The 27,436-nt window shown below is 37.7% G+C and overlaps 1 protein-coding gene across 3 annotated transcripts in view; it reads left to right on the forward strand.

Moving 5' to 3' along the window:
- LOC106876807 (solute carrier family 49 member 4) overlaps positions 1-26,497 on the forward strand; it is a 46,457-nt gene extending 19,960 nt beyond the window's left edge. For all 3 annotated transcript variants that reach the window (XM_089350487.1, XM_089350489.1, XM_014925521.3), the window contains 10 exons: positions 395-558; positions 653-710; positions 2,796-2,824; positions 5,540-5,590; positions 6,693-6,822; positions 8,799-8,907; positions 11,302-11,369; positions 17,522-17,640; positions 21,093-21,275; positions 23,866-26,497. In XM_089350487.1, the coding sequence (XP_089206613.1) occupies positions 395-558; positions 653-710; positions 2,796-2,824; positions 5,540-5,590; positions 6,693-6,822; positions 8,799-8,907; positions 11,302-11,369; positions 17,522-17,640; positions 21,093-21,275; positions 23,866-23,987 (1,033 nt within the window). In that variant the 3' untranslated portion in view covers positions 23,988-26,497. The remainder of the gene's footprint in view (positions 1-394; positions 559-652; positions 711-2,795; positions 2,825-5,539; positions 5,591-6,692; positions 6,823-8,798; positions 8,908-11,301; positions 11,370-17,521; positions 17,641-21,092; positions 21,276-23,865) is intronic.
- The last annotated feature ends 939 nt before the right edge of the window (positions 26,498-27,436 follow it).

The following is a 27,436-nucleotide window of genomic DNA, read 5'->3' on the forward strand; positions in this document are numbered from 1 at the left end:
GCTATCATCATCATCATGTATATATTTCACTGTAGTATATTGCAATTTAGACATAGTGATCTTCAGCATAATTTCCTTGTAGTGTTGACATTAGTTTTATTTTTTCTGTTCATTGTTGGTGTGAAATGGTCCATGATATAATGTTTTTCAGTTAAACATAGTTTACACTATTCTGAACTGTTGCTGAATGGAGTAGCTCTGTTCAACCTAGACCATGAAATATTGGTAGACTAACCCATATTTTATTTCTTTTTTTGCCTGATCTTTGAGAGGAATATAGTATTTTCTTTGTAACTGTATTTAAAATGTGTTGGTGTTATCAGTTCTTAGATGAGTTTTTAATATAATAAACTTAAATAATATTCAAAGTGATCTTAATTTTATTTTTATTTAGGCTCAGTAATGTGGGCCAAATCATAATTGGCTTTGCAGCTCCATTTACAATCTCAGCCTCCACAGCTTTGTCCTCAGCTTGGTTTCCAATGCATCAACGTTTCACAGCAACTGCCATTGCTAATGTGTTTCTTACTCTAGGTGCTTCAGCAAGTTTGTTTGTTGGTAAGTTAGTCTCTTATTTTTAATCTCCCTTGCTTTCAAAGCTTACTTAGTGTTTGTTTGTTCATTTTAATGCTGTTTTCTTTTATTTGTCAAGGTCCATTGGTTGTGTCTACAAACGCCTCCATTAGCAACAGTACCTCTAACCACAGCAGGTGAATATTGTTTTGTTTTTTTACTCAGGTGTCAAAAGTCTACTAAAAAAGTAAGGTATGCGGCAACAGAATTAGTTGGATCAACCATGATATATTCATTTGTGGTTTTGTAATTGGTGAGGGAGAAAAGGCAAATTACACCTGAAAATAAATTTAAATTCATTGTATACCACATCTCTCTCTGGCTGGCTCTCATTAGTTTTCACTCACACACTAAATCTCACATGTGCTGGTTCCCAGTGCCACACTCTAGTACACTATCTCAGCTGGTGAGCTAAAGGACATGATGGGCTGGTATTGACACAGCACCACCAAATGGATTGTGGAGGTGCCCCCTAAAGCCAGAGTGGAGGGATCTCAAGAAGACTAAGTGTCTGTGTTTGAAGGCAACCCACACTGTACTTTGTTGACCTTGGCTAACAGTCAATAGAGACAACTCCACTTACAGTCTATTTCCCAAACACAAGTGATTGGGCTTTTGGCTAGCACCCTGTCCATGGAAGAACTTCAAGCTACGAAAACAGTTCAAAGAGCAAAAACATAGCAGTCAGGGCAATGGTCATTTCCTGCAGGGGACAGCATCATGAATTGAAAGTGGGTGCAGACTGCTCCAGCTGGGGTGCTTTGACAGTTTCATGTGTTGCCTGATGTTGGTGCACCTAAATTTGAGGAAGTACAGTCTCACTATATGCTGTACAATTTTCTACTCTGTCATTTTAAAGTAAATACGTTTCACAGAATATAAAATTCAAGTTTCAAAAATCTCTCTCTCTCTGCTCATGCTTGATGGGTTTGGGGTCATCCCATGTTAGTGGTCCCAGAGACATAATCATGTGTAGAGCCAACCAGGTCCACCAGTGCCCCGATACGCGTGTCTGTGGAGTACTCAGCCTCTTGCACAATAACTTCACGAGCACTCTCATTGAAACTCTCATTGTCATAATTGATCGAGTGCCAGTTAGTGTCTCTCTAGATGAATATCTCTCTATGTGAGTCATAATATCTTTTGTGAGTGTGCATGTACAGTTATGCCTCAATGTACAAGTTAATTTGTTCCTGAAGAGTGTTTGTAAAGTAAAAACTTGTAAAGCAAAGCAATAATTTCCCATAGTAGCAATGTTATAAATCACAATTCGTTCCCAGAAAAATATTTTACCTATACAATTTATGGTATTTGTAAATAAATGGTAAGAAAACAACAGTAGAATGTAAAGAATATTTCATGTAAAGCAAAAAGAATGTCAAGATCATTTATAATAAGTGGATGTGTGGTAAGTAGCTTGCTTACCAACCACATGGTTCCGGGTTCAGTCCCACTCTGTGGCACCTTGGGCAAGTGTCTTCAAGTATAGCCTCGAGCCGACCAAAGCCTTGTGAGTGGATTTGGTAGACAGAAACTGAAAGAAGCCCATCGTATATATGTATATATATATGTATGTGTGTCTGTTTATTCCCCCAACATTGCTTGACAACCGATGCTGTTGTGTTTACATCTCCATAACTTAGTGGCTCGGCAAAAGAGACTGATAGAATAAGTACTAGGCTTACAAAGAATAAGTTATGGGGTCGATTTGCTCGACTAAAGGTGGTGCTCAGCATGGCCACAGTCAAATGACTGAAACAAGTAAAAGAGTAAAGAGTAAAGAGTATCATAATAGTTTTCTGAATCACTTTCACTCACACTAGACTTGCGCACATCATCACTTGTAAATGTGATCGCCAATTCACGAGCACTTGTAGACATATTTGTAGATTTCTTTTTAAAAGAAGTCCAGAGTGGTTTGCTTAGAAGCTTTTTTTGCTCTCTATAAATTTCTTGGTAATGTGCAGAAGCATTTGTTATGATAAGGGAAACTTTTGCACTTCATTCAAAATTTGAATCTTGTGCTTGAAAGATAAAAATTGTAAACCCAGGGTGTCGTAAAGCAGGTCCTTGTAAAGTGAAGTATTACTGTATTTGAATGTATATGTGTATGAGATTGTTTATCTATGTGTTAGAGTCTTTTTGTGATAGTGTTTTTCTGTATAATATTAATGAGTTCACTTTTTGAAATTTCAAACAATTTTATTGCATTTCTTTTATAGTTTCCCTGTGATAAATTCTTCAGTTTATGGTGAGTAACTCTATATTGACATTAATTATAAAAAAATTCTGTCAAATTTGAAACAAGTGAACAATAAATTATATGACTATTAATACATATACATACGTGCACGCACACACACACACAAGTGCCAGGGTATGCTTGCAAGGAACAGGGATCAGGGCATAGATGGAATGGTTGAACAAGGAAGAGGGAGGTGAATTATGGCAGGTGCTGGCAGGGTATCACCAAGGAGTCGTGAGTCAGGAGGGGGAATGCTGTGACTGGTGAGAATCTGGGTATATAGAGGGGGAGGGGACAGGGGAAGCAGTGATGCAGTGAGTAGGGTAGCAAGGGCTGGATTGGGGAGTAGGAAATAATCATAGTGTATGAAGAGGAAATGTGAAGAAGAAAAAAGAAGAACTTCGGGAAGGGATGTGGGGGTGTAGTTTGGTTTGTTGGGGTAGGGTGTGTGATTGTTTTATTGTGGGACACAACACTTCTAGAACTCTGGTTTGCTGACGTGGGTGGGTCTTCTCTAGATCCTCATATTGCCAGACATCTTGGTTCAGTGTCATTTCCTCTGTGAGTCCCAACATCTTGAGATCAGTCCTCACCACTTCATCCCATGTCTTCCTGGGTCTCCCTCTTCCACAGGTGCCATCCACTTTCAGTGACTGGCACTTCTTTATACAGCTGTCTTCATTTCATATGCATCACATGTTCAAACCAATGTAGTCTCCTCTCTTGCATACTATATTTCATTCCTCTTATGCCCAACTTTTCTCTCAACACATTTGCACTTTGTCATTCATGCACATTGACGCTGCACATCCAACAGAGCATACTGCCTTCATTTCTCTCTATTCTATGCATGTCCTCTGCATTCAGAGCCCAAGTTTCACTACCATGGAGTATAGCTGTTCATACACACTAGCATCATACAGTCTACCTTTCTCTCAGAGAGCATCTTTTTGTTGCCAACAGAGGTAATAACTCTCTGAACTTTCTCCATCCTATTCATATTCTAGAAACAATACTTTTAGAGCATCCACCCCATTGCTAATTTGGTCACCTAGATAACAGAAACTATCTACTACCTCGAGAGAGCCTCCTGGACATTTGAGAGAATCTAACTCCTGTGTGCTCTTAATGCTTATTGTTCCTGCACATCTGCCACACACAAAGGTGACTTTACCTGTTAATCTACCTGTGATTCCACTGCATTTCATATGTGTCCATAGCTTACATTTGGTGCAGTGAATGGAATTACTTCTTATTTCTTTCCTACAGATTGAGATGGGCCATTTGAACTCAGAATATAAAGACAGACAAAATGCTGCTAAGCATTTTGCCCAGCATGCTAATTGATTCTGCCAGTTTGCCACCTTAGTGACCAGTAGTGTTACCAATCCATTAGGGGCTGGCAACAAGTCGAGCATCTGGCTGTAGAAAATATATCTTAATGAATTCTGTTTGACCCGTGCAAGCATGGAAAATGAATGTTAAAGTGGTGACTATTTAAGTAACTGTTTATTTTAGTTGACCCTTCCCATTTGCAATGCCATTTTTATCATAGACATAGTTAATTGATGAAGGCCTGACTAGGATTATATTTGAATGTGCCACAAGTAAATTCAAGGACATAGCTTTTAGAAATATGATTATGTCAATAATATTAATGGATTGTAAAGCAGCAAACTGGCAGAATCATTAGCACACCAGACAAAATGCTTAGTGGTGTTTTGTCCATCTTTAGTTTCTGAGTTCAAATTTTACTGAAGTTGATTTTGCCTTTCATCCTTTCTGGGTTGAAAAAATAAGGACCACTTGAGCACTGGGGGTCAATGTAACCGACTTGCCCTCCCCCAAAATTGCTGGCCTTGTGCCAAAACTTGAAATCAGTATTTATAAATTGTGTAGAAATAGAAGCACCATTTGAGTGTGGTCAATGCCAGTCCCACCAGACTGGCTCCCATGCTGGTGGCACTTAAAAAGCACCATATGAGTGTGGTTGATGCCAGTGCCACCTGACTTGTCCTGTGCTGGTAGCATGTAAAATGCACCATTCGAGTATGGTCATTGCTAGTGCTGCCTGACTGGCTCCTGTGCCAGTGACATGTAAAAAGCACCATTCAGGCATGGTCAATGCCAGTTTCAAAAGACTGGCTCCCATGCTGGTAGCACATAAAAAGCACCATTCGAGGGTAGTCAATGCCTGTACCACCTGACTGGTCCCTGTGCCAGTGACACGTAAAATGCACCCACTGCACTCTCAGAGTAGTTGGCGTTAGGAAGGGCATCCAGATTTGCCAGATCAGATTGGAGCCTGGTGCAGCCTCTTGGTTTGCCAGTCCTCAGTCAAACCATCCAACCCATGCCGGAATGGAAAGCGGGCGTTAAACGATGATGATGAGAGTGTAAAAGTATATTAATAGCACATTCTGGATATACATCATTTACACATCAAGGGCCAATGAAAGAACATTAAAGTAGTTGCTTAATCTGCTAGAAATAGCAATCAGATATCCTTTAAGTCATCTTTCAATGCCTTAAAAAAAAAGGGAAGAACATAGTTGATAATGTAGTCCTAGATACTCTTAAAACGAGAGAATGTCATAGCTGAAATGTCTTTGATCATGAATATGCTCAATCAGGGCTGACCAAGGGCTAAGCATCACTTACACATATATGTAAAAAGTAAACATCAAGATATATTATTAAATTTGAGTATTTGCTTTACAGAAGATCACTTAGAAAAAGAAAGAATTGAACTTAGGACTCTTCTCTTTTCAGGTCAGTATGATAATATTTTATCTTCAATACAATTTTGTTACTAGATTCTTTCAGTCATTCATCTAAAGTTCTTCCTCAATTTCATTTGAAGATATTGTGCTGTTGTGAAGTTTAATAAAGTTTTCATTAAGTGATACAAGACACTATTTATAAAAATGGGCCAGAATTATGCAAAAAACTGTGTTAGAATTTTACTTAACCCATTAGCATTCAAGTTACTCTACCAAATCTAATACTTATTTATTCACATTGTTTTGAATTAATCATGTATTGTCTCATACCTTTGAGATTTCGATGAGGTTATTGTCTTTATTTAGAACTAGCAGAGATACTCGGCCTTGCTCAGGATTAAAATGGCATAGTCTTTTTATTGTTTTACTTGTTTCAGTCATGTGACTGTGGCCATGTTGGAGCACCACCGTTGGTCAAACAAATCGACCACAGGATTTATTCTTTGCAAGCCTAGTACTTATTCTATCATTGTCTTTTACCGAACCACTAAGTTATGGGAATGTAAACACAGGAACATCGGTTGTCAAGTAATGGTGAGGGTACAAACACTGACACGCACGCACACACACACACACACACACGCATATATATATATATATATATATATATATATATATATATACATCAAAATTGCTGATGTGGCTGATGACAGTACCACCTGATTGGCACTCGTAATTTGGATGGTGTTAATATAATTATACCTATCCCCAAATTTGAAGCCTTGTGTCTTTGTTAGTGATCAGTATTAACATTTCTGTATGGGCTGATATAACTTACCATTATATATCTAAATCCAGTACCATTTCATCTTGACAATTCTTTCTCATCTCTAATAGTTCTTCAGTCTCCATTTTCTCCGTGTGTTGTCCACTTCTGTTCATTCTGCAACAGCTAACTGTTGCCAGCAGAATTGTCTCCCCTGCTATGTGTGCTACAAGTTACAAATTAGTTACATGACCAAGTGGGTACTTCGGTTGAAATAGTCTTGGCTTCAAACCATTCACTTAGTAATGACGATGACAACGGCAAAAAATATAATGGAAAGAAAGTAATAATGCTCTGTTTCTTTGTTCTGTATCCTATTTTGAAGAGTTTGGAATGTCTGCAGTCATTTTCTTTCTGGTTGTTATCTACTTTCCTAATAAACCACCATCACCTCCCACAATGTCAGCAAGAATGGAAAGATTAAACTTCACAGAAGGCATCACGAATCTAATGAAGTAAGATTTTATTTAGTTGTTTCTATGGGTTAACTCTTTTCTGAGTGTATAACACTCTCTTATGGTTCATTTATACTACTCATTCTCACGAAGAAGGTATGCTACCATAATGCCAATTTTAAAAAAAATTTGAAACTATTTATTAATGTAATATATTGATATATTAATTATTGAAACTATATATTAATGTAATTTTAATAGAGTTAACAATCTTCTTTTTAATTGTAAGCAGTTACAATAGATAAGTTTGGCATATTCAGTAGGAAGGTGTCAGTTCATATGAAATCACGCATTGTTCAGTGTTCAGAACAAAACACTAGATAGCCCTTGCTTTTATTTGCCTGCCAACAGAACTATTAATGATACAAGTTTTGATAACTTGATAGAGTAGAGCTAAGCAGAGTGTTGTTTGAAATATAGTTTGGTTTTTATTCTACCAATATTGTTGTTGTTGGCACTCCATTGCTTACGACGTTTGGATAGTCAGTAAGTAATACTATAAACAGTAATATATCGTCTCATTATTGTCATCATCTCATTATTGTCATCATCATCATTGTTGTCTTTTTATGTCTACTTTCTGTTTTGGCTTGAGCTGGAGAGGTCATCATAATCTGAGTCAGTTCTTATAAGGGGGTTACGTCCCTCCTAGATAGGTTGAAGGACCACATTTCAATTGCATGTCCCAGTACTTGGCAAGGTTTCTAAAGCTAGATGCCTTTCTTAATATCAACTACTTTACTGAGTGCGCAGATTAGAGATTTGTTGGTGTGTGGTACTTCGCTATGCAAATACAATATACTATAAGGTATATTATGCTTTCATAGGTCAGTACCATGTTCTATTGCATCAGCAGTCTTCTTACATTATTTTGTTACGGTTATTTCTACAGATATTCTATGGAAATTATAACCAGCACTGATTTTTGCTACAACATTTCATATTGAGATGTCAGATGTAAACAGACAATGTGATCAGAGACAAAAGTGGGTAATGAGTGTATATGCCATATTTCAGGGGTTGTTGCCTCGTCTTCGGCACTCATCTAATCCACTATTGCATCCTAACTCATTGCTTATATAGCCATCGCATACAGTAGTGTTAAGTTATTGGATACACCAACTTACATATTAGACGCATTCCTGGGTGTGGTATGTAAACATTAAAGATTTGTAAGTACGTGGTACTTCATCATGGATATACCAATTTACATATTACTCATGGAAACTTAGTATACCTTACAGTATACCTTATAGTATATTATTAAAGATTTCTAAGTACCATGTACCTAGAAATCTTTAATAATTACATACCAGCCTCCAGGAATGCGTCTAATATGTAAATTGGTATATCCAATAACTTAACACTACTGTATGCGGTGGTCATATAAGCAATGTGTTCAGGGGTGAGAATGGGTTAAGTGAGTGCTGAAGGAGGGGCAACAACCCCCAAAATATGGCATATACACTCATTACCCACTTTTGTCTTTGATCACATTGTCTGTTTACATCTGACGTCTCGATATGAAACGTTGTAGCAAAAGTCAGTGCTGGCTATGAGTTCTATAGAATATCTGTAGAAATAACCTTAACAAAATGAGTGTACTGAATACTTTTTATCATGGCACCAGCACTAGAAAAGATTAAGTCCTCAATAAAGTAGGACTAACAGGTTCTTTTGACCTTACATTATCTCTGCTCATTTGCCAATCGCTTTACAGAATATACTGGGAACATTTTACTATGACAACAGCAGAAGAGAAGTTGTTATGATCTCAACAATACTAATGACTAATACTGACTCTGTGTCACCTATACTTAATTGCCAACCAATTTACAGTATTTATGACTGCAGACAGTATAACTTATTTATATTTATTACCATAACTAGTATTGCAATGCTTCTTTATTATATCTAAACATGAACAAATATATCTAACTGATGTCTTTTTTCTATTATTTGTTTACCTTTTTCAGGAATTACAGATTCTGGATGTTGGCTGCTATTTATACACTTTGCTCTGGTGTCATTTCCAGCTGGTTAGCAGTCATCTATATCAATTTAAAACCTCATAATATTTCACAGGTAAAATTATCAATTCTTTTTATTTGAGAAGTCTTATTTTTATTGTGTGCTTTCACTGCTCTACCAAGTCAAGGCATTTTGTGCCTTGGGCAGGTGCTGTCTTTTGTTTTAGTTTGTTATTTCTACTCTCTGGAATATGTGTTATGCTAGTGTAACCTGTCAAAATACCTTTCTTAGTAACTCTTGAGAGCTAAGAGAATTTTGATGCTTTATTATCTCAAAGAAGACAAAACTCTTTTCTTTCATTTGGATTATGCAAAACAGGATATCCTGATCAAATTTGGAGTTTGTCTCTGTTATGTCTCAATCTACTGCTATCTAGCACCTTCGGATGATCTCTACTCAACCGCTACACAACTGCTACTCGACTGCTACTTAACTGCTACTCAACTGCTACTCAACACTTACCAGGACCAGACTACCTCTATTTATATGTCTTGGGAGATCCTACTTCTTCTCTTGGGGGCGTCAACACAACAGTCTCCATCAAAATAAATAAGGGAGTAGCAAATATCATCATCATCATCATTTAACATCTATCTTACATCCTGGCATGTAGACCTGACTTACTAATGGGTCCTTGGTGTGCCTAGGTATTAAAAGTAAGCACAAATGGCATTTAGAATTTGTAAATGCTATTTGTGTTTACTTTTTATTGTGTATATATATATATATATATATATATATATAGTTCATCCCCCAAAAACGAGCAAAGACACAACAAGAAAAAAATAACAATGCGAGTAAGTGGTACATGCAAAGTATAAGCAGACGGTCAGGAAAGGAAAGAAAAATAGTATTTCGAGCAAAGCTCTTCGTCAAACAGGAGAAGGAGGAAAGTCCAAGAGAAAAGGAAGACGGAGGACATACATACATATATATCTATTTATATATCTACATACATACATATATATATATATATATATATATATATATATATATATATATATATATATATATATATATATATATATATATGTATACACATACGTATATGTGTGTGTGAAATGTGCAGATACAATAATCACCAGACTTCCTCAAACACTGAGGGGGTTCATTAGAAGTAGTAGATAACTTGTGTTGCCTAGGTGACCAAGTTAGCAGTGGAGAAGGAAGTTCTGAAACCACAGTTGCTAGAATAAGAACAGGCTGGGCAAAGTTCAGAGAGCTTTTACCTTTGTTTGTAATTAAAGGCCTCTCCCTCAGACTGAAAGGCAGATTGTATGATGCCTGTGTACACACAGCTATGCTGCATGGCAGTGAAACTCACACTAAACTCATGCATACCATCACTTGTGGATGTAATCATCAATTCACAAGCACTCATAGACGGACTTGTAGATTTCTTATTAAAAAACAAGTCTCGAGTTGTTTGATTAGAAACATTTTTCCACTCTCTATAAATTTCTTGGTAACATGCAGAAGCATTTGTTATGGCAGTAGTAACTTGCACTTTGTTCAAAATTTGGATCTTGTGCTTGAAAAATAAAACTCATAAACCTAGGGTCGTGTAAAGCTGGTCCTCATAAAGTGAGGTATTACTGTATATGTGATCTCATATCAAACAACTTCTAACATTGTAACCCAGAATGGCAATTCACTGCAATGTAGAATGTCTTTATAAACCATAGAAAATGATCATAGAATATTCACTACCTAAAATATGATGATGAGTCTGTTGTAAGTGCTATACTATAATGGTGAAATTTGAGCTGTACACTCAAGTGAATAGTGTAGTCTCTGATTAATGAATACAACAACATGCTTCTTATACTCTTTTACTTGTTTCAGTCATTTGACCGTGGCCATGCTGGAGCACCGCCTTTAGTCGAGCAAATCGACCTCAGGACTTATTCTTTGGAAGCCTAGTACTTATTCTATTGGGCTCTTTTTGCTGAACCGCTAAGTTATGGGGACATAAACACACCAGCATCAGTTGTCAAGTGATTTTGGGGGGACAAACACAGACACACAGACATATACACACACACACATACATATATATATATATATATATATACCGGAGTAAGCACATGAAATGTGCAACAAGGTGGAAAAAAGAGTACTCAAATACCAGAGGTAGAGTAATATGCTTTATTTGTTATATTTCTGCTGCTTTTAAATAAAATATATATATATATATATATATATATATATATATATATATACGATGGGCTTCTTTCAGTTTCTGTCTACCAAATCCACTCACAAGGCTTTGGTCGACCCGAGGCTATAGTAGAAGACACTTGCCCAAGGTGCCACGCAGTGGGACTGAACTCAGAACCATGTGGTTGGTAAGCAAGCTACTTACCACACAGCCATTCCTGCGCCTATATTTTGTAGATTTTGTTACTGCATAATAATCTCCAAAGATATTTTGTTTTTCATCTGCAGAAAAGTGTTGGAATATTTTCCATTTACATTGGAATTGGTAGCTGTTTGGGATCACTAGTCCTGGCAAAGTAAGGTATTTGTTTCTCTTTTAAAAAAAGATTACAATTCAGAGAGAAATCTCTTAAAGATATCTTGCTCTGAATGGTCATCTTTCATCATTTATTTGTTTCTGCTTTTTGACTGCAGCCATGCTGGGGCACCGCTTTGAAGAATTTTAGTCAAAAGAATCAACCCCAGTATAGGGGGCATTAGCACATCAACACGGGTTGTCAAGTGGTGGTAGGGGACGAACACGGGCACACAGACACAAACAGACAGACAGACACACGCACGCAAGCGCAGACATACACCAATACACACACACATCATCATCATCAGCATTTAACGTCTGTTTTCCATGCTGGCATGGGTTGGACAGTTTGACTGAAAACTGGTAAGCTGGGGAGCTGCACAAGGTTCCAATCTGATTTGGCATGGTTTCTACTGCTGGATGCCCTTCCTAACGCCAATCACTCCAAGAACTTAGTGGGTACTTTTTATGTGCCACCAGCAGGGGTGCCAGTTATGAAACATTAGCATCAGCCAAAACTACAATCTCGCTTAGCTTGACAGGTTTTCCTAAGCATAGTATATTGCCAAAGGTCTTGGTTACTTGTCACTGCCTCCGTGAGGCCCAAAGTTCAGAGTGTGCTTTTCATGTGCCATTAACATAAGTACCAGGTATGCAACACTGGCAATGGCCACGAATATGATTTCACTTGGCTTGACGGCACTTTTCAAGCACACCATATTGCCCAACGTTTGAAGGGTGCTTTTTACATGCCACCGGCACAAGTGCCAATTACATGACATTGGTATTGGCCATGACTGTAATTTCACTTAGCTTGATGGGTCTTCTCAAGCATGGCATATTGCCAAAAATCTGTCACTTGTTATTGCCTCTGTGAGTCCCAATGTTCAAAGATCATGCTTTATCACCTCATCCTATGTCATATATTTATGTGTTCTTTTATTCTTTTATTCTTTTATTTGTTTCAGTCATTTGACTGCAGTCATGCTGGAGCACCGCCTTTAGTCGAGCAAATCGACCCCAGGACTTATTCTTTCTAAGCCTAGTACTTATTCTATCGGTCTCTTTTGCTGTACTGCTTAGTTATGGAGACATAAACACACCAACATCGGTTGTCAAGCAATGGTGGGGGTGGGGGGACAAACACAGACACACAAACACATGCATACACATACACATACACACATACATATACATATATATACATACATACATACATATATACAACGAGCTTCTTTCAGTTTCCATCTTCCAAATCTACTCACAAGGCTTTGGTCGGCCCAAGGCTATAGAAGAAGAAGACACTTGCCCAAGGTCCTACGCAGTGGGACTGAACCCGGAATCATGTGGTTGGTAAGCAAGCTACTTACCTCACAGCCACTCCTACATGATGGGTTTCTTTCAGTTTTCATAGCAGCCAAATCTCCTCTGTGTTTGGCTTATATTCGTCATTATCTTTTAATATCCACTTTTCTATGCTTCCATGGATCAGATTGAATTTGTTGAGGCAGATTTTTGACGTGCAGATGTATTTTCAACTGTCAACACTCAATTGTTTCCTAGCAAGATATTACTTTTCCATAGCTAGACATGTTTTTCAAGACCGGAAATAAAACAACCTCTCTCTTTCTCTCTCTCTCTCTCTCTCTCTCTCTCTCTCTCTCTCTCTCTCTCACACACACACACACACACACACACGCGCACATAATGGGCTTCTTTCAATTTCCATTAACCTAACTCACTCTCAAGGCTTTGGTTGGTCTGGAGATATATAGTAGAAAACACTTCCTCAAGGTTCCACACAATGGGAATGAACCTGGAACCATATCGTTGAGAAGCAAACTTCCTACCACACAGCCATGTCTGAAGTAGAAAAATAAAGTCAGAGTCATCTACTACAGAATTTGAACTTAGGTTTGGAAGGGGAGTTGGTTAGATATTTAATTCAATGCTGCACTATTTTTGTCACCTCATCACCTCTACACATCCAGCTCACATTATTAATACTAAATACTGCTAGTAATACAAATAGATTACCTATTTTCTCAAGTCTCAAGGCAATGTGAACCTTCTGATGCAGAAAGCAATTATAGGTCAGCAGTGTCAATATTCTCTCAGAATGTCAGTAGTTTATATTTCTATTTATTTCTAGTGACAACCATTTGTTAATGGATGTGATGGTATTGACCTATGTAATATTTATCATAGCTTGCTCCAGTTTTACAGCTGTCAGTTTGGACAACTTGAAAGATTGTTGATCAGTGTGTTTTGACAACCTGTCTTAATCTGATGATAATCCAACCTTCATACTGGCTGAAATTTACAACATACTTCCTCTGCATTAAAATCTTGCAGTATGTGTCAATGAGGAAGCACCTGCATGGCTATAGTTTCTCAGTTTGCTAGGAATACCAGCCAAATCTCATTCATACTGAACTATTTAAAAAAAAGAAGGGACACTTTGAATAACATAGTTCTAGATGCACTGTGTCTGGCAAAAGGAAAAAGTGAAAGACTGAATTATTATACCTGAGTGCCAAATTGCTCTCGTATCATACACGGTCTTGTCATTAAAAAAAAGAAAACTTGAATAATGTAGTTCTAGATATACACTGTCTGAAAAAAAAAAGACAGGTGAGGTGGTTATGGTTGGTATATCAAATTTTCTTCAAATCACACCCAACAGTTTTAAAAAATGGTAAGGATGTATTGTATAATGTTGTCTTGGGAACGAACGCTGGCTTGGTCAAGGCTGGAATGACTTTGATCAAAGATTAACTCAGTTGGAGTTTATTACTTGGAGTTAAGCAAGAATAACTGTGGTAGGACCAGCCAAGATAAACTGCTATACAATTGAATAACTGATGGGAGAAAAATAGTAGGTGTAGGCAAGGATGGATAGTAAGAAGTTTGCTTCCGAACCACATGGTTTCAAGTACAGTCCCAAGATTGTGCTGGAAAGAATCACAGGACAGATTCCCCAAGTTGAGCCAGCTGGAAGAGATCTGGAGGTAGACCATGAAGGAGATGGTTGGATAGTATCCTTAGTCTCAGTTGGTCATGCTTGGGAATCCAGCAAGAAAGTTTAACGATGGCTTGTTTTTGACAGGATCCTATGGAAGAGGAGTCTGAAGAGTCTATCTTCACAACTTTTCAAGAATAGTGGGCAGTGGAAATGGATGGATGGAAGATTGTGCATGTATCCATGAGCTTCAAAAGACTTGTAAAGACTAGGCCTTAGATGCAATATTAAGATGCAAAAGCTGTTACTTATCTTTAATGCTTTAGTGTTTTGTGGATGAAGGATAAATTCACTGCTTGCTAACTACAGACAGGATTTGAATGTATTCTGATACTTCTTCGCAGAAGTTGGATGAACTGAGTTATATAAGTGTCTCAATTCATAGTAATGAACTTCTAACAATTGATTTGAATTAGGATCTATCAGTAGGTTGGTTAATACCATAACTGCTGTCTTCCTAGCAGACTGCACCCTCCTATCTTGTTTCTACAACTACTGCAATGGTCTACATACTTTTGAACCTACTAACAATTATAGAATAATGTAGAAAAAACACAGGCAAGGAAGAGAAGCTTGGAATTTAAATTAAATATAATTAAATACAGAATACAGAGATGAGTGAGTTTGGTCTTTGACAGTGCAATGACAACTCTAAATATATTTCAGTATTATTAAACTTCTTCAGGGAACCATGGTTCAGCTGTTGTTGCAAGAATTTAGTAACTAGATAGGATTTTTGGCATAATGCTCCCACCCAAACTGACAAGATGCATCATCATAGTTCAGTCTGTTTTTCAACCACAAGACAGACTATCAAATATTTTTCCCAACTCACCTCCCCAGATTTCTCCCTGTCCATGAACTTCTAAACAGTTACTTGACCATCTGAAAATTGCAGTTAAATCTCCTTCAGATCACACTCAGTTATCTTTAAATTGGAAGGACTTATTTGATGACATAATCAGAGATGAACTGTCTGTCAAGACAGGATAGTTTTAGATCACAGATAAAATGCATTTGATTATATATATATCTGCTTAGCAAAGTCTAACCTGGGTTTAAGTAACAATTTCTCTCAAAAATAACCATTAAAGAAAAAACAAAAAATGGTAAATAAACCTCATCAACCTCACTAGTTATGGAGTGAAGGGAGACATCAAGGACACTGAAGACTTTCAGTAACTAATATTTTAAGAGAAATTCCATGTTGTCTCTTTCCTCTCTAGTATCAATAAAAATATGAACTGGAAAGTTCTTTCAATCAACTATACAAATATTGACCTTTCAAAAACGTGTCTTAAGCCTAACCGGAAAAAGTCAATAGGAGGAAGATTTTGAGCTAATACAGACAACTGAGATGGCAATACATTGAGCTAAATACTGTATTATATTTAGTTTTGTCCCTTGTACTTCTAAGATAAAATCTGCTGAGGTCTGACATTCTCTTTCAGCTATTCAAGTGTGGTGGTTGTGTCAAAAACATTTATTTCTTGTTGTTGTTATGTTTTGGTCTCAGTTCACCATGACAGGTTTCCTAGCCATGACTATGTTTATTTGGAACTACATTATGGTCTTCTACATTTAAAAAAACAAAATTACAGGAGAGTATGATTTGAATGAGATTTGGTTACTATCTTTCACTCTAGCCACTACTATGTACATCTGACCTTCATTTCTGTCCCTGTATATCTCTCTCTCTCTCCCCAATCTCCCACCCTGCACAGTATCTCCTTATTTTCTGATCTGTCTACAAGCTTATTATGTGGCTGCTCTCTACCCTTTCTGTACTGCCACATGCCACCTTTTCATTCTTGAACTATTTCTTTTACCTTCTCCTCCACATAGATATTTACCATCAACTACATCTCCACTCTTGTACATCATTCACTACATTAACCTCTAACCCATCTCTAACCACTTATCACTACCCTCGCACTCCTACAAACTTATCTACCTATCCTTCTTGATCTATCCATATTCACTCTTATACTCACCTTCTTATACCTTGAGAGCATACTCTAACACTTTGTCACCGACATCTTTATCTTCTTTCTACCTACTTTCCCTCACTCCTATATAATGTGATGTAGCCAGGTATTTCTTCTATAACAAGACATCTTGCCTGTCCCTCTATCATACATTTGCCTCTCATCATTTGGCATAAAGCCACTTCCCCCTCTATTACAATCCCATTCAATTGAGGTTCTTCTTTGTCTTGCAAGTTATTTTGCAACCTCACTAGTATTGATGTCATGAAAAAACGCATCTAGTACACTCTGTAAAGTGGTTGGTATTAGGAAAGATGTGTAGCCATATGCCAAAAGAGACGTTGCAGCTTGACTCAGTCCTCTAGCTCACTGGATCTTGTCAAACCATCCAACCCATGCCAGCATGGATGACATACATTAAATGGTGATGATGATGATATATATTTATATGTATATACATATATATCATCATCATCATCATCGTTTAACGTCCGCTTTCCATGCTAGCATGGGTTGGATGATTTGACTGAGGACTGGTGAACCAGATGGCTACACCAGGCTCCAATCTGATTTGGCAAAGTTTCTACAGCTGGATGCCCTTCCTAACGCCAGCCACTCCGAGAGTGTAGTGGGTGCTTTTACGTGCCACCAGCACGAAGGCCAGTCAGCGGTACTGGCAACGGCCACACTCAAAATGGTGTATTTTACATGCCACCTGCACAGGAGCCAGTCCAGCGGCACTGGCAACGTCCTCACTTGAATGTTGTTTTTCACATACCACGTGCACAAGTGCCGGTAAAGCGACACTGGTAACGATCATGCTCGAATGGTGCTTTTTACGTGCCACCGGCACGGGGGCCAGTTAGCGGCCCTGGCAACAATCATGCTCGGATATGCTCTTAGCGCTCCATTAGCACGGATGCCAGTCATGCGGTGCTGTCAAAAAACAATATATATATATATATATATATATATATATATATATATATATACAAAAAGATGTTAAATGATGATGATGATGATGATGATGGTGATGGTATATGTATGTATGTATTCTTGTGTTTGTCACTGGTATTTTTCTTTTCCATCATCTCAGTAATTTTTGGCCTAATACAGTTTTGTTTTATATAATACCCACAGGTTATCAGACATGTTTGTGAACTACACTAGAATATTTCTCTCAGCTCTCATTACAATCTCCATTGGACTGCTGACATGGTTCCAGTTGATGTATGAAAATGTCCTCCACATCACAGATGGTGAGTGGATATCTCTCTACTGAATTTTTCTTTTCTTTGTCTTAAAAAAAAATTGAAATACAATTGATAATACACTTGATAATTCAAATATGAATAATTAGTCTTTAAACACAATGTAACTGAGCTATCATTGGTCTTAAACTTTTTATGCAAGAAGATGAAAGAGTTAATCTCTTTCAAAAGAGATGTAAATTTCTGTCTATTGAGATTACAATGTTTTTTTTTTTTTTACACAATTTTAATTAACATTTATTTATTTATTTCAGTCCTTAGTAGGACTGAAAAGTCACCTCCACACTGCTCATATTTATAAAAACAATCAAGTAATGGCAATGATTGAAACTGAGTTGTAGTCATCGTGTGTGTATGTATATATGCACGTGTGTGTGTGTGTGTGTGTGTGTATGTATCGATGTTTATGTGTGTATGTGTGTGTCCAAGTGTGTGCCTTTGCTTATATACTGTATGTGAGTGTACACATATCACTATAGTGGTACTGTAGATGTTATACTGATAATCCCTGCAAACTCTGCACCACAGAAAACTACCATTATTTAACTATTTATTTATTTGCTAAAACCCTATTATACAACTGGAAATCACATAAAAAAGCATGATTTTGAGATGACTTCATAACAAACATTAGTCACACTACAAATTTTTCCTGTTGCCCGTCTTCCCACACTACTAACAATGACCTGTATATCTATATACATGCATGGATCTGTTAACGTGCTTCTGTGTTGCTTCTTTTATTCCATTCATTAAATGTTTACCTTCATGATTGTTAATAGTGAATCCATTAAACATTGCTCCCATGCCTTTTTTTTAGTTCTTTTCATGAGTGCATCCATTGTATTTTATTTCTCTTTTGATTTTGAGAAAGGAAATTACTGAGCTGATGGACCAGGTTATGTAAACTAATTATGTTCCTCATCAACTGATAAGGAACATAATTAGCCTATATGCGATGCATTTTGGATTTGTGGTAGGAAAGAGTCTCTTGTTCCATGTTTACGCAGGTGCAAAGCCAGCAGATGTGTAATGTCAATAATGTCATTACATGTAGCTCAGCACTTTAGAGAAGTGTAAATGTAAACAAACACGCAAGTGCATGTGTGTATATATATATATATATATATATATATATATATATATATATATATATATATATATATATGTATATATATATATATATATATATATATGTATATATATATATATATATATATATATATATATATATATATATATATATACATATACATATATACTAGTAGAGGTACCTGGCTTCAACCATGGCCTCCAAATGACTTTGGAATCTCCTGCAACTCTTTTGGATGGTCTCCTTGTTTAAGTTGGTGAATGTTGCCATAATCCTTGCCTTCAGTTCATCTTTGGTGTTACAAGGAGTTTTGTTGGTCTCTCACTCAACTGTTCCCTACACATAATAATCAAAGGGGTTGCAGTCTGGGGAGTGGCCAGGTGTTAGGGTTGATGTGGTCATAGAAATTGCCTGACAGCCATGACTGGGTTCTCCTGCTTGTGTGGCATGGTACAGAGTCCTGTTGCCAGACAAAGGGTCTTCCAGCAACCAACCTCTTGACCCAAGGCAGCACTACCTCCTCCAGACACTTGATGTAGACCGCCGTGTTGAGTCTGAGGCCATGTGGGGAGATGAATGGAGGCTTAACGTCGCCATCACTAGTGATCACTCCAAACACCATAATGTTGACTGGATGTTTGATTTTAATCACTCTCAGTACATGTCCTTAGATTGCCCTGTCTTCAGATTGACACCCAAACACTCTGAAATGCTTGTATTGGAGCTTCAGAGGCGAATGCCAAGCAGTACAGCATGTCATTTCCAAATTCCTGGGCGAGTGAATTGCGTCATGGTGCTATTTTTCTCACAGACAGTGTCCAGCTGACCCTACTATACTGTGTAGTTGACAAAATCAAATACAAACAATGCACATGCGTGAAATTAAAAATATAAAATGGCGACAATTTACCCATCGCACCCTGTGTATATACAAACCAACACATACCCACACACCCATCCACACAGCATACGTTTTCTTAATGAGACACCTACAAGAGGAATATGTAGCATGGAGTATGCTGCTGCACCTAGCATTCTTTGATGTGTAGAATTTTCTTTGACAGTGTTCCACAAAATAATTAATTTGTGGGCAAGCAAAAATTTGATTTTCCTGTAAGCATGTAAATATTTTCCTGAAATTAATTCTTTTACTCTTTTACTCTTTTACTAGTTTCAGTCATTTGACTGTGGCCATGCTGGAGCACCGCCTTTATAGTCGAGCAAATCGACCCCAGAGCTTATTCTTTGTAAGCCTAGTACTTATTCTATCGGTCTCTTTTGCCGAACCGCTAAGTTACGGGGACGTAAATACACCAGCATCAGTTGTCAAGCAATGCTGGGGGAGGACAAACAGACACACAAGCACACACATACATATATATATATATGCATATACGACGGGCTTCTTCCAGTTTCCGTCTACCAAATCCACTCACGAGGCTTTGGTCGGCCCGAGGATATAGTAGAAGACACTTGCCCAAGGTGCCATGCTGTGGGACTGAACCCGGGACCATGTGGTTGGTAAGCAAGCTACTTACCACACAGCCACTCCTCCGCCTTCTTAATTATTTGAAATTATGTTCCCCTTGTTTTAAGTGCTATCAATAATTACTCTAGATTTGGTTTTGTTTCTTCATCTAAGAAGGAAATCTCAATTAATTGAAATTCTTTTTTTTTTGCATACATTATTCAATATTGTGGACTTTCTTATCTTAAACAGCAGATGAGGGTTTCACGATTTCTTGCTGAACAATTTGTGCCGATGATTTGTTTTATATTGATGAAACGTTTGTTATTTCTTTATTGCCCACAAGGGGCTAAACATAGAGGGGACAAACAAGGACAGACGAAGGGATTAAGTCGATTACATCGACCCCAGTGCGTAACTGGTACTTAATTTATCGACCCCGAAAGGATGAAAGGCTAAGTCGACCTCGGTGGAATTTGAACTCAGAACGTAACGGCAGACAAAATACCACAAAGCATTTCGCCCAGCGTGCTAACGGTTCTGCCAGCTCACCACCTTCAATGATGAAACATTTGTGTAGTTCATTTGCTAACTTTCTCCATCAAATCAAAATTGCCTGTACAAGTGCATGGTGTGCCACATGTCAGATGTTGAAGTGATAACAGAGCAATGAGAAATGAAGTGTTTCGCTCAAGAACACCAATGCATTACCCAGCCCAGGAATCAAAGCTATCATCTTGTGATCGTCAATGCAGCACACTAACTACTAGATCACGTGCCTTCTTTTCCAATATATCACCACTTATTTATTAATTACTACATTGTTTGATTTCTTTTTCTATTTAACTTGACTTTTCTTTTTTCTTCTCTTATTTGCAGTTCAACTGACCTTGTCAATAACCCTTTCTATGATATTCCTCACATCTATCTACCCAATCCTTTATGAAATGAGTTCTGAGGCAGCATTCCCTATTGCAGAAGGAGTCGCTAATGGAGTTTTAAATCTGCTCTCCAATGCTGTGTCTTTGGTTTTCTTGTTTATTCTCATGATACCTAATATTGGTAAGTTCTAAAGCACCCCCCTTTAGTCATGTATGACCTTGGGATTGCCCCTAGAAAGAAATGAAGTGAGTATGCTCTGTTAGATGTGCAATGTAAGTGTGCATGAAAGGCAGTACAAAGGTAGTGAGTGAAAAACTGGGCATAAGAGGAACCAGATGTAGTGTGCATGAAAGAAGACTGCATTGGTATGGGCATGTGGTGTGTATGGTTGAGGACAACTGTATAAAGAAGTGGTGATCACTAAAAGTGGATGGAACTTGCAGAAGAGGGAAATCCAGGAAAACATGGGAAGGCTGATTGCAAGACCTTGAGCCTCATGGAGATGATGGAGGACTGAGATGACTCATGATATGCAGTTCTTGAGAAAACCTACCCATATCAGAGTTGGGTGTGTGTGTGTGTGTGTGTGTGTGCTTGCATATGTATGATTTATTCAGATATTTGAGTGTAACTATTACTCATTACTCTCTTCATCATCACCATCATCCTTATTGTTTAATGTCTGTCTTCCATGCTGGCATGGGTGGGATGGTACCACAAGAGCCGGCCAGGCTAAAGCCTGCACCAGACTTCTGTGACTGCTTTGGTAGTCTCTTCTTTACTTATAATTGTTAGACAAATGAGGAGTGATAATGGTGATGTGCTTACACATTTGTAGACTGAGGAATCAAAGTAATTAAGCACAGGTATTCCTCAACTAGCAGTATAACCTCTACCTCTTCAACTTCTCATTCTTACCTGACCTTTTTGCACCATAAATGTTAGTGATGTCCCTCTATATTGTTGACCTGCACAGTGATGGATTCATAATCCTAAAATATTTTCTTGACCATCAGACTATGCTCAAGTCCAGTACCTCTACTCTTCTCTACTTTACTCGACTCAGCCTTACTCTCAGTTTCTTTTCCTTTTCTGCAGACTTCTTCCAGTAGGTTCCTGGGGTGGCTGTGGGCACCATGATGAGCTCTAACTATCCTAGCTGTACTTGTTCCTCCAAGAACCTCATCTATTGCAAAATATATCATCTCTGCATCTTAGCAGATATTGGGGAAACAACTGAAGCACTGGCTAATTATAGTGGAGAACACTAGTCGGATATTTGATGCAACATCATTTCACTTAGACCTGTAGCTTGTTATTTCAATTATTTGGGTTACACCTAGCTGCATATTATCTTTTGTAACCATAGCCTTCCAGCTTACCAGCCCTGGTCAAACTGTCCAACCCCATGCCAACATGGACAACAGATATTAAATGATGATGATGATGTACAGCACCACAAAAGTCTCATTTTCTGCTTGCACTGAAAACAACTATTTATTTTTTAGGTTGAAATCAGACTTGCTCTAAAAATGCTGCTTTCTTCCTCCTTCAAAAAAAACCCCAACCAAACACTGATAAATACTCTCAGTTGTAATTCACCCACTTTCTGTACACATGCAGTGCACTATTCATCTATTTATACCCCAGCATTATGACACATAACACCCTTTTCTATTATTCTGAACATTCACATATAGTTACTTTCATACATAATGCCTCATATACATAATGTGCTCTTTGAACCATAACAGTTCCATAAAATTTCCCATGTTTATTTCACTTAAGTCAATATGCTCTCTCTCTCTCTCTCTCTCTCTCTCTCTCTCTCACACACACACACATCCTGTCTTTTACCTGCAAAATAACAATCTAATCATTCACATTCACCATGCTGGTTTCCTAAAACCAGCACCTTGCATCAATGAATTGTGCGTGTTATGACCACATAGTCATTGTAAAAAAGAAGAACCTGTCCTCCTATGACAAATACACCTGTGATTAGCATATTTGCATTCTAATCTGCTAAAATATATTAAGAATAAATATGCAAAGCACCACTCTTTTGTTTCCTCCACCTCTTTCTTCTGTTCTGCTCTTGATGAAGGCCTACAATCTGAAACATTGATTTCTCCTCTGTTCCTTTCTCACAATATAATTATATATTTTGTTCTCTTTTCCCATTCTTTTGCTACTGTTTATTGTAGAGGTGCAATGGCCCAGTGGTTAGGGCAGCGGACTCGCAGTCATAGGATTACGGTTTCGATTCCCAGACCGGGCTTTGTGAGTGTTTATTGAGCGAAAACACCTAAAGCTCCACGAGGCTCCGGCAGGGGATGGTGGCGAACCCTGCTGTACTCTTTCAGCACAACTTTCTCTCACTCTTATTTCCTGTTTCTGTTGTGCCTGTAATTCAAAGGGTCAGCCTTGTCACACTGTGTCACGCTGAGTATCCCTGAGAACTGCGTTAAGGGTACATGTGTCTGTGGAGTGTTCAGCCACTTGCACGTTAATTTCACAAGCAGGCTGTTCCGTTGATCAGATCAACTGGAACCCTTGACGTCATAAGTGACGGAGTGCCAACAACAACAGCTACTGTTTGTCTCATGTTTTTGTTTTTAAGGTGATAATTGGATATTCTATTACCATACTAATGCAAACAATCCATATTACCATTGCATTTATAGTTTTAATAGTTTTACTGATAATAATTTAGTAATTACACAGGTGTGTATTACTTTCTGATAATCAACACATCTTTATATTTCAGGTGTATCATGGATGAACTGGACACTACTGACTGCAGTCATTTGTGTACTTCCAGTTATCTGTGCTTTCAGAAACAAATTTCGTCGCATCGAAATTGACAAGAAATATTTATCTCCCAGCTAACCTGAGACTGAATCCTTCCTCTCAAGAACAATTTTCCTACTCTCAAGTGATGATTAACAGAAATACATGTAGATGTGTGTACGTGTGTGTGCTAATTAGACTATAGAATCAGTCAAAACTCATTATACATAATAATCTGAGTTTCTGAACAACACTTGTGAAAATTTGTATATATTTGGTTTGAATTCTTATTACCATAGCGCTTAAGTCATTAGTCATAACTCAACTGGATCTCAGTAACTCAACATACAGAGGTAGTAGGTTTACTTCCAATACACACACACACACACACACACACACACACACACACACACACATTTTAGTGTTTATGGTATGTGTGTGTATGTTTCTTTTGTGTCTATAGAATAATTATGAATAGTGTATGAGCAGACTGCTTTTCAATAATACAAATGACTTGAAAAATAAACAGATGGGTGGTGGGAAAAAGTGTTGTTCTATTTTATATATATTAAAATTATTTTTATTATGAATACTAGCATTATATTGTGTCTGTGGGCTGGGTGCTTTGTTGTATACATGTGCCTTATTACACCTAGCAGTGAGTGGTTGGCATTAGGAAGGGCGTCCAGCCATAGAAACTTTGCCAAATCAGATCGGAACCTGGTGCAGTCCCCCTGGTTTCCCAGTTTTCAGTCGGACTGTTCAACCTATGCCAGTATGGAAAGCGAACATTAAATGATGATGATGATGATGATGATGCTGTTCCTTTCATTTTAGTCTTATTACATTGAAGAACACAGTGTATCTATTCTACAAGTAGGGTACACATGGTGAATATATATAATATAGTTTTCAGTAGGGCATTCATATATAGAAGCTGTGTCAAAATATAGATCCATCAACATTGCCTTGACAGGCAAAAATAATTAACTCTGACTGTGATGATCTCTCCAACTCTCCATTCCATCATGAAAAGTGCACATAAAACGATTACAACGATGATAACATATGTGTGTGTGTTTATGTATTTATATAGACCCGGCAAGCCAAGTAAGATCGTTGCCAGTGCCCCTGGACTGGTTCTTGTGCGGGTGGCACATGAGATGCACCATTTTGAGCGTGGCCGTTGCCAGTACCGCCTGACTGGCTCCTGTAGGATTTTCGAGCGAGATCGTTGCCAGTGCCCCTGGACTGGTTTGTGCGGGTGGCACATAAAAGACACCATTTCGAGCGTGGCCGTTTTCGTGCGGGTGACACGTAAAAGCACCCACTACACTCTCTGAGTGGTTGGCGTTAGGAAGGGCATCCAGCTGTAGAAACTCTGCCAAATCAGACTGGAGCCTGGTGTTGCCATCCGGTTTCACCAGTCCTCAGTCAAATCGTCCAACCCATGCTAGCATGGAAAGCGGACGTTAAACGATGATGATGATGATAGCCATCTGTCTTCTCTGCCCAGTCTTCCTTATATGGTCATGGGGTTAGAGTACTCAGGTACTTCCTCCATAGAGTCTTGGATTCCCAAGCATGACCAACTGATATCATGGATATTATCCAACCATCCTCTTGACCTCTTGCCAGTTGAATTGGTTTGAAGAACACGTACCCCCCACACACACAGAGATATCAATACATATAGATAATGTATACATATCTGTATATGAATAGATATATAATAATTCACAGAGTGCATACAAAACAGTGAGAATCTCAACAATAGCACATTAATTCATTTTAATACATTCCTGCAGATTCAAACATGAATGTCTAATCACTGATATATTTCTTCATCAAAGAACACCTCCTTTTAAATGATGTTTGTTTGTAACATACACCCTTCGCCAGTGTGAAGGGGGCTTTGAGATGTGGTGTTTCAACCTTGTTGTGTGTCTCCTCAGTGAAGCCTACCACACTGGTCTGATGAATCTAATAAACACAAGTATCTGTGTGTGTGCATGTATGGGATGCCTGAATGTGTGTTTACTTTTTGCAACTTTAAGAGGATATCTCTTGAGATTATTCAGATTTTGTGACTGTCTGATTTTACGGGTATCAGTTAAATGTTGGGAGAACTTAAATATCATATCCTAATGACAGAGGTAATTTTTCATTCAGTGTACTCCATCATTTCACATGCATACATACATACATACATACATACATGCGTGCATACTTACATACACACACTCTCTTTCTCTCTTTCTCACTCTCTCTCACTCTTTCTCACACACATACACACATGCACACACAGATCCAGTTTTAACCTGATATTGTTCGTGAAGAAACTAGGAAAAAATTACTCAAATCCTGACTGGTATAAATTTTTGGGTTTACAATTTTATATGGAAGTATCTGTCCTCTTTTAATTGTTTTTATATATTTTTAACAAATAAAAACAGCTCAATTTTTAACTGTAAATTTCTTTGTAATCAAATGTTTGTTATCACTTCACATTGTTAATTTCAAATTTGTTAGAATAAAAGAAAAGAAAATGAAACAGATTACAAAGATATATATTTATTTATTTATATTAATAAAATATTTGAAAGTAATTGAGAGTTTTTTTGTTTGTGTAGTATTGTCTGCAGATAATCCATGCATTTGGACAAAATTGAGTTCTTAAGCAAATATCAGTGGATATTAGTTTATTTACAGATATTTGAAAACAGCAATCTTCAATGGCTCAAATTAGCTGCTTTACTGAATCTGAAAAGTAACAATATCTTCTTTTTTCTTTTTTTTTTTTTACTATTTGAGAAGATTTATTTATCTCTCTCTCTTTTTTTTTTATGTGGTCTTCTTTGCACATATCTTTGCACTGTGAAAAGACGCTCTTTATTACCCAAAGAGGTAACAATTCTTTAAACTTCTGCTCCTTTTCATGATTTAACTTGGTGCAAAAATAATTGCAGCTAGCTGCTAAATTTAAGGCATTATAACTCAGTGCACAAAGAATGTTGGAACTTTTGGAAATATCTGAATTCTACAGCTACTCTTGAGTTTAAAAAGGCTGATCACTATTTTCTGGACATTTCTAATTTCCATTTGCGAAATGACACTGTTGTGAATTAATAAATAGAAAATATAATAGTTACATACGTGTAGTGTATGTTTGTGAATGGCTACAAGTATGGTGGTGGGGTTAAGAAGGTCACATTACAACCAGTTGATCCACACATCGTGTGTGGAATTTGGTGTGCAGAAGGCCGTAGTATGTATGGCTGTGTGTGTGTTTATATCTTTTTGTGACAGTTACAGACATCCTGGACTACATTCCACCAATAGGCTATTCAACTGATTGGCCGGAGTCGCTTTGATTCTACCAATTCAACTAATGTCACTTATCAACACACTCCAGCCCTTGGCCCACAAACGAGCTGTCTCCTTACTCCATCTTATCCACTGTTACTGAGGCCTCTTTTTCTATGATCTGGATGATCTTGTGTCCACCCAATTCATTCGTTTTTTTTTCTCTTCCCACCATCCGTACT

Source organism: Octopus bimaculoides, chromosome 4, assembly GCF_046866305.1.
Source record: "Octopus bimaculoides isolate indiv1 chromosome 4, ASM4686630v1, whole genome shotgun sequence".
NCBI lineage: Eukaryota > Metazoa > Mollusca > Cephalopoda > Octopoda > Octopodidae > Octopus > Octopus bimaculoides.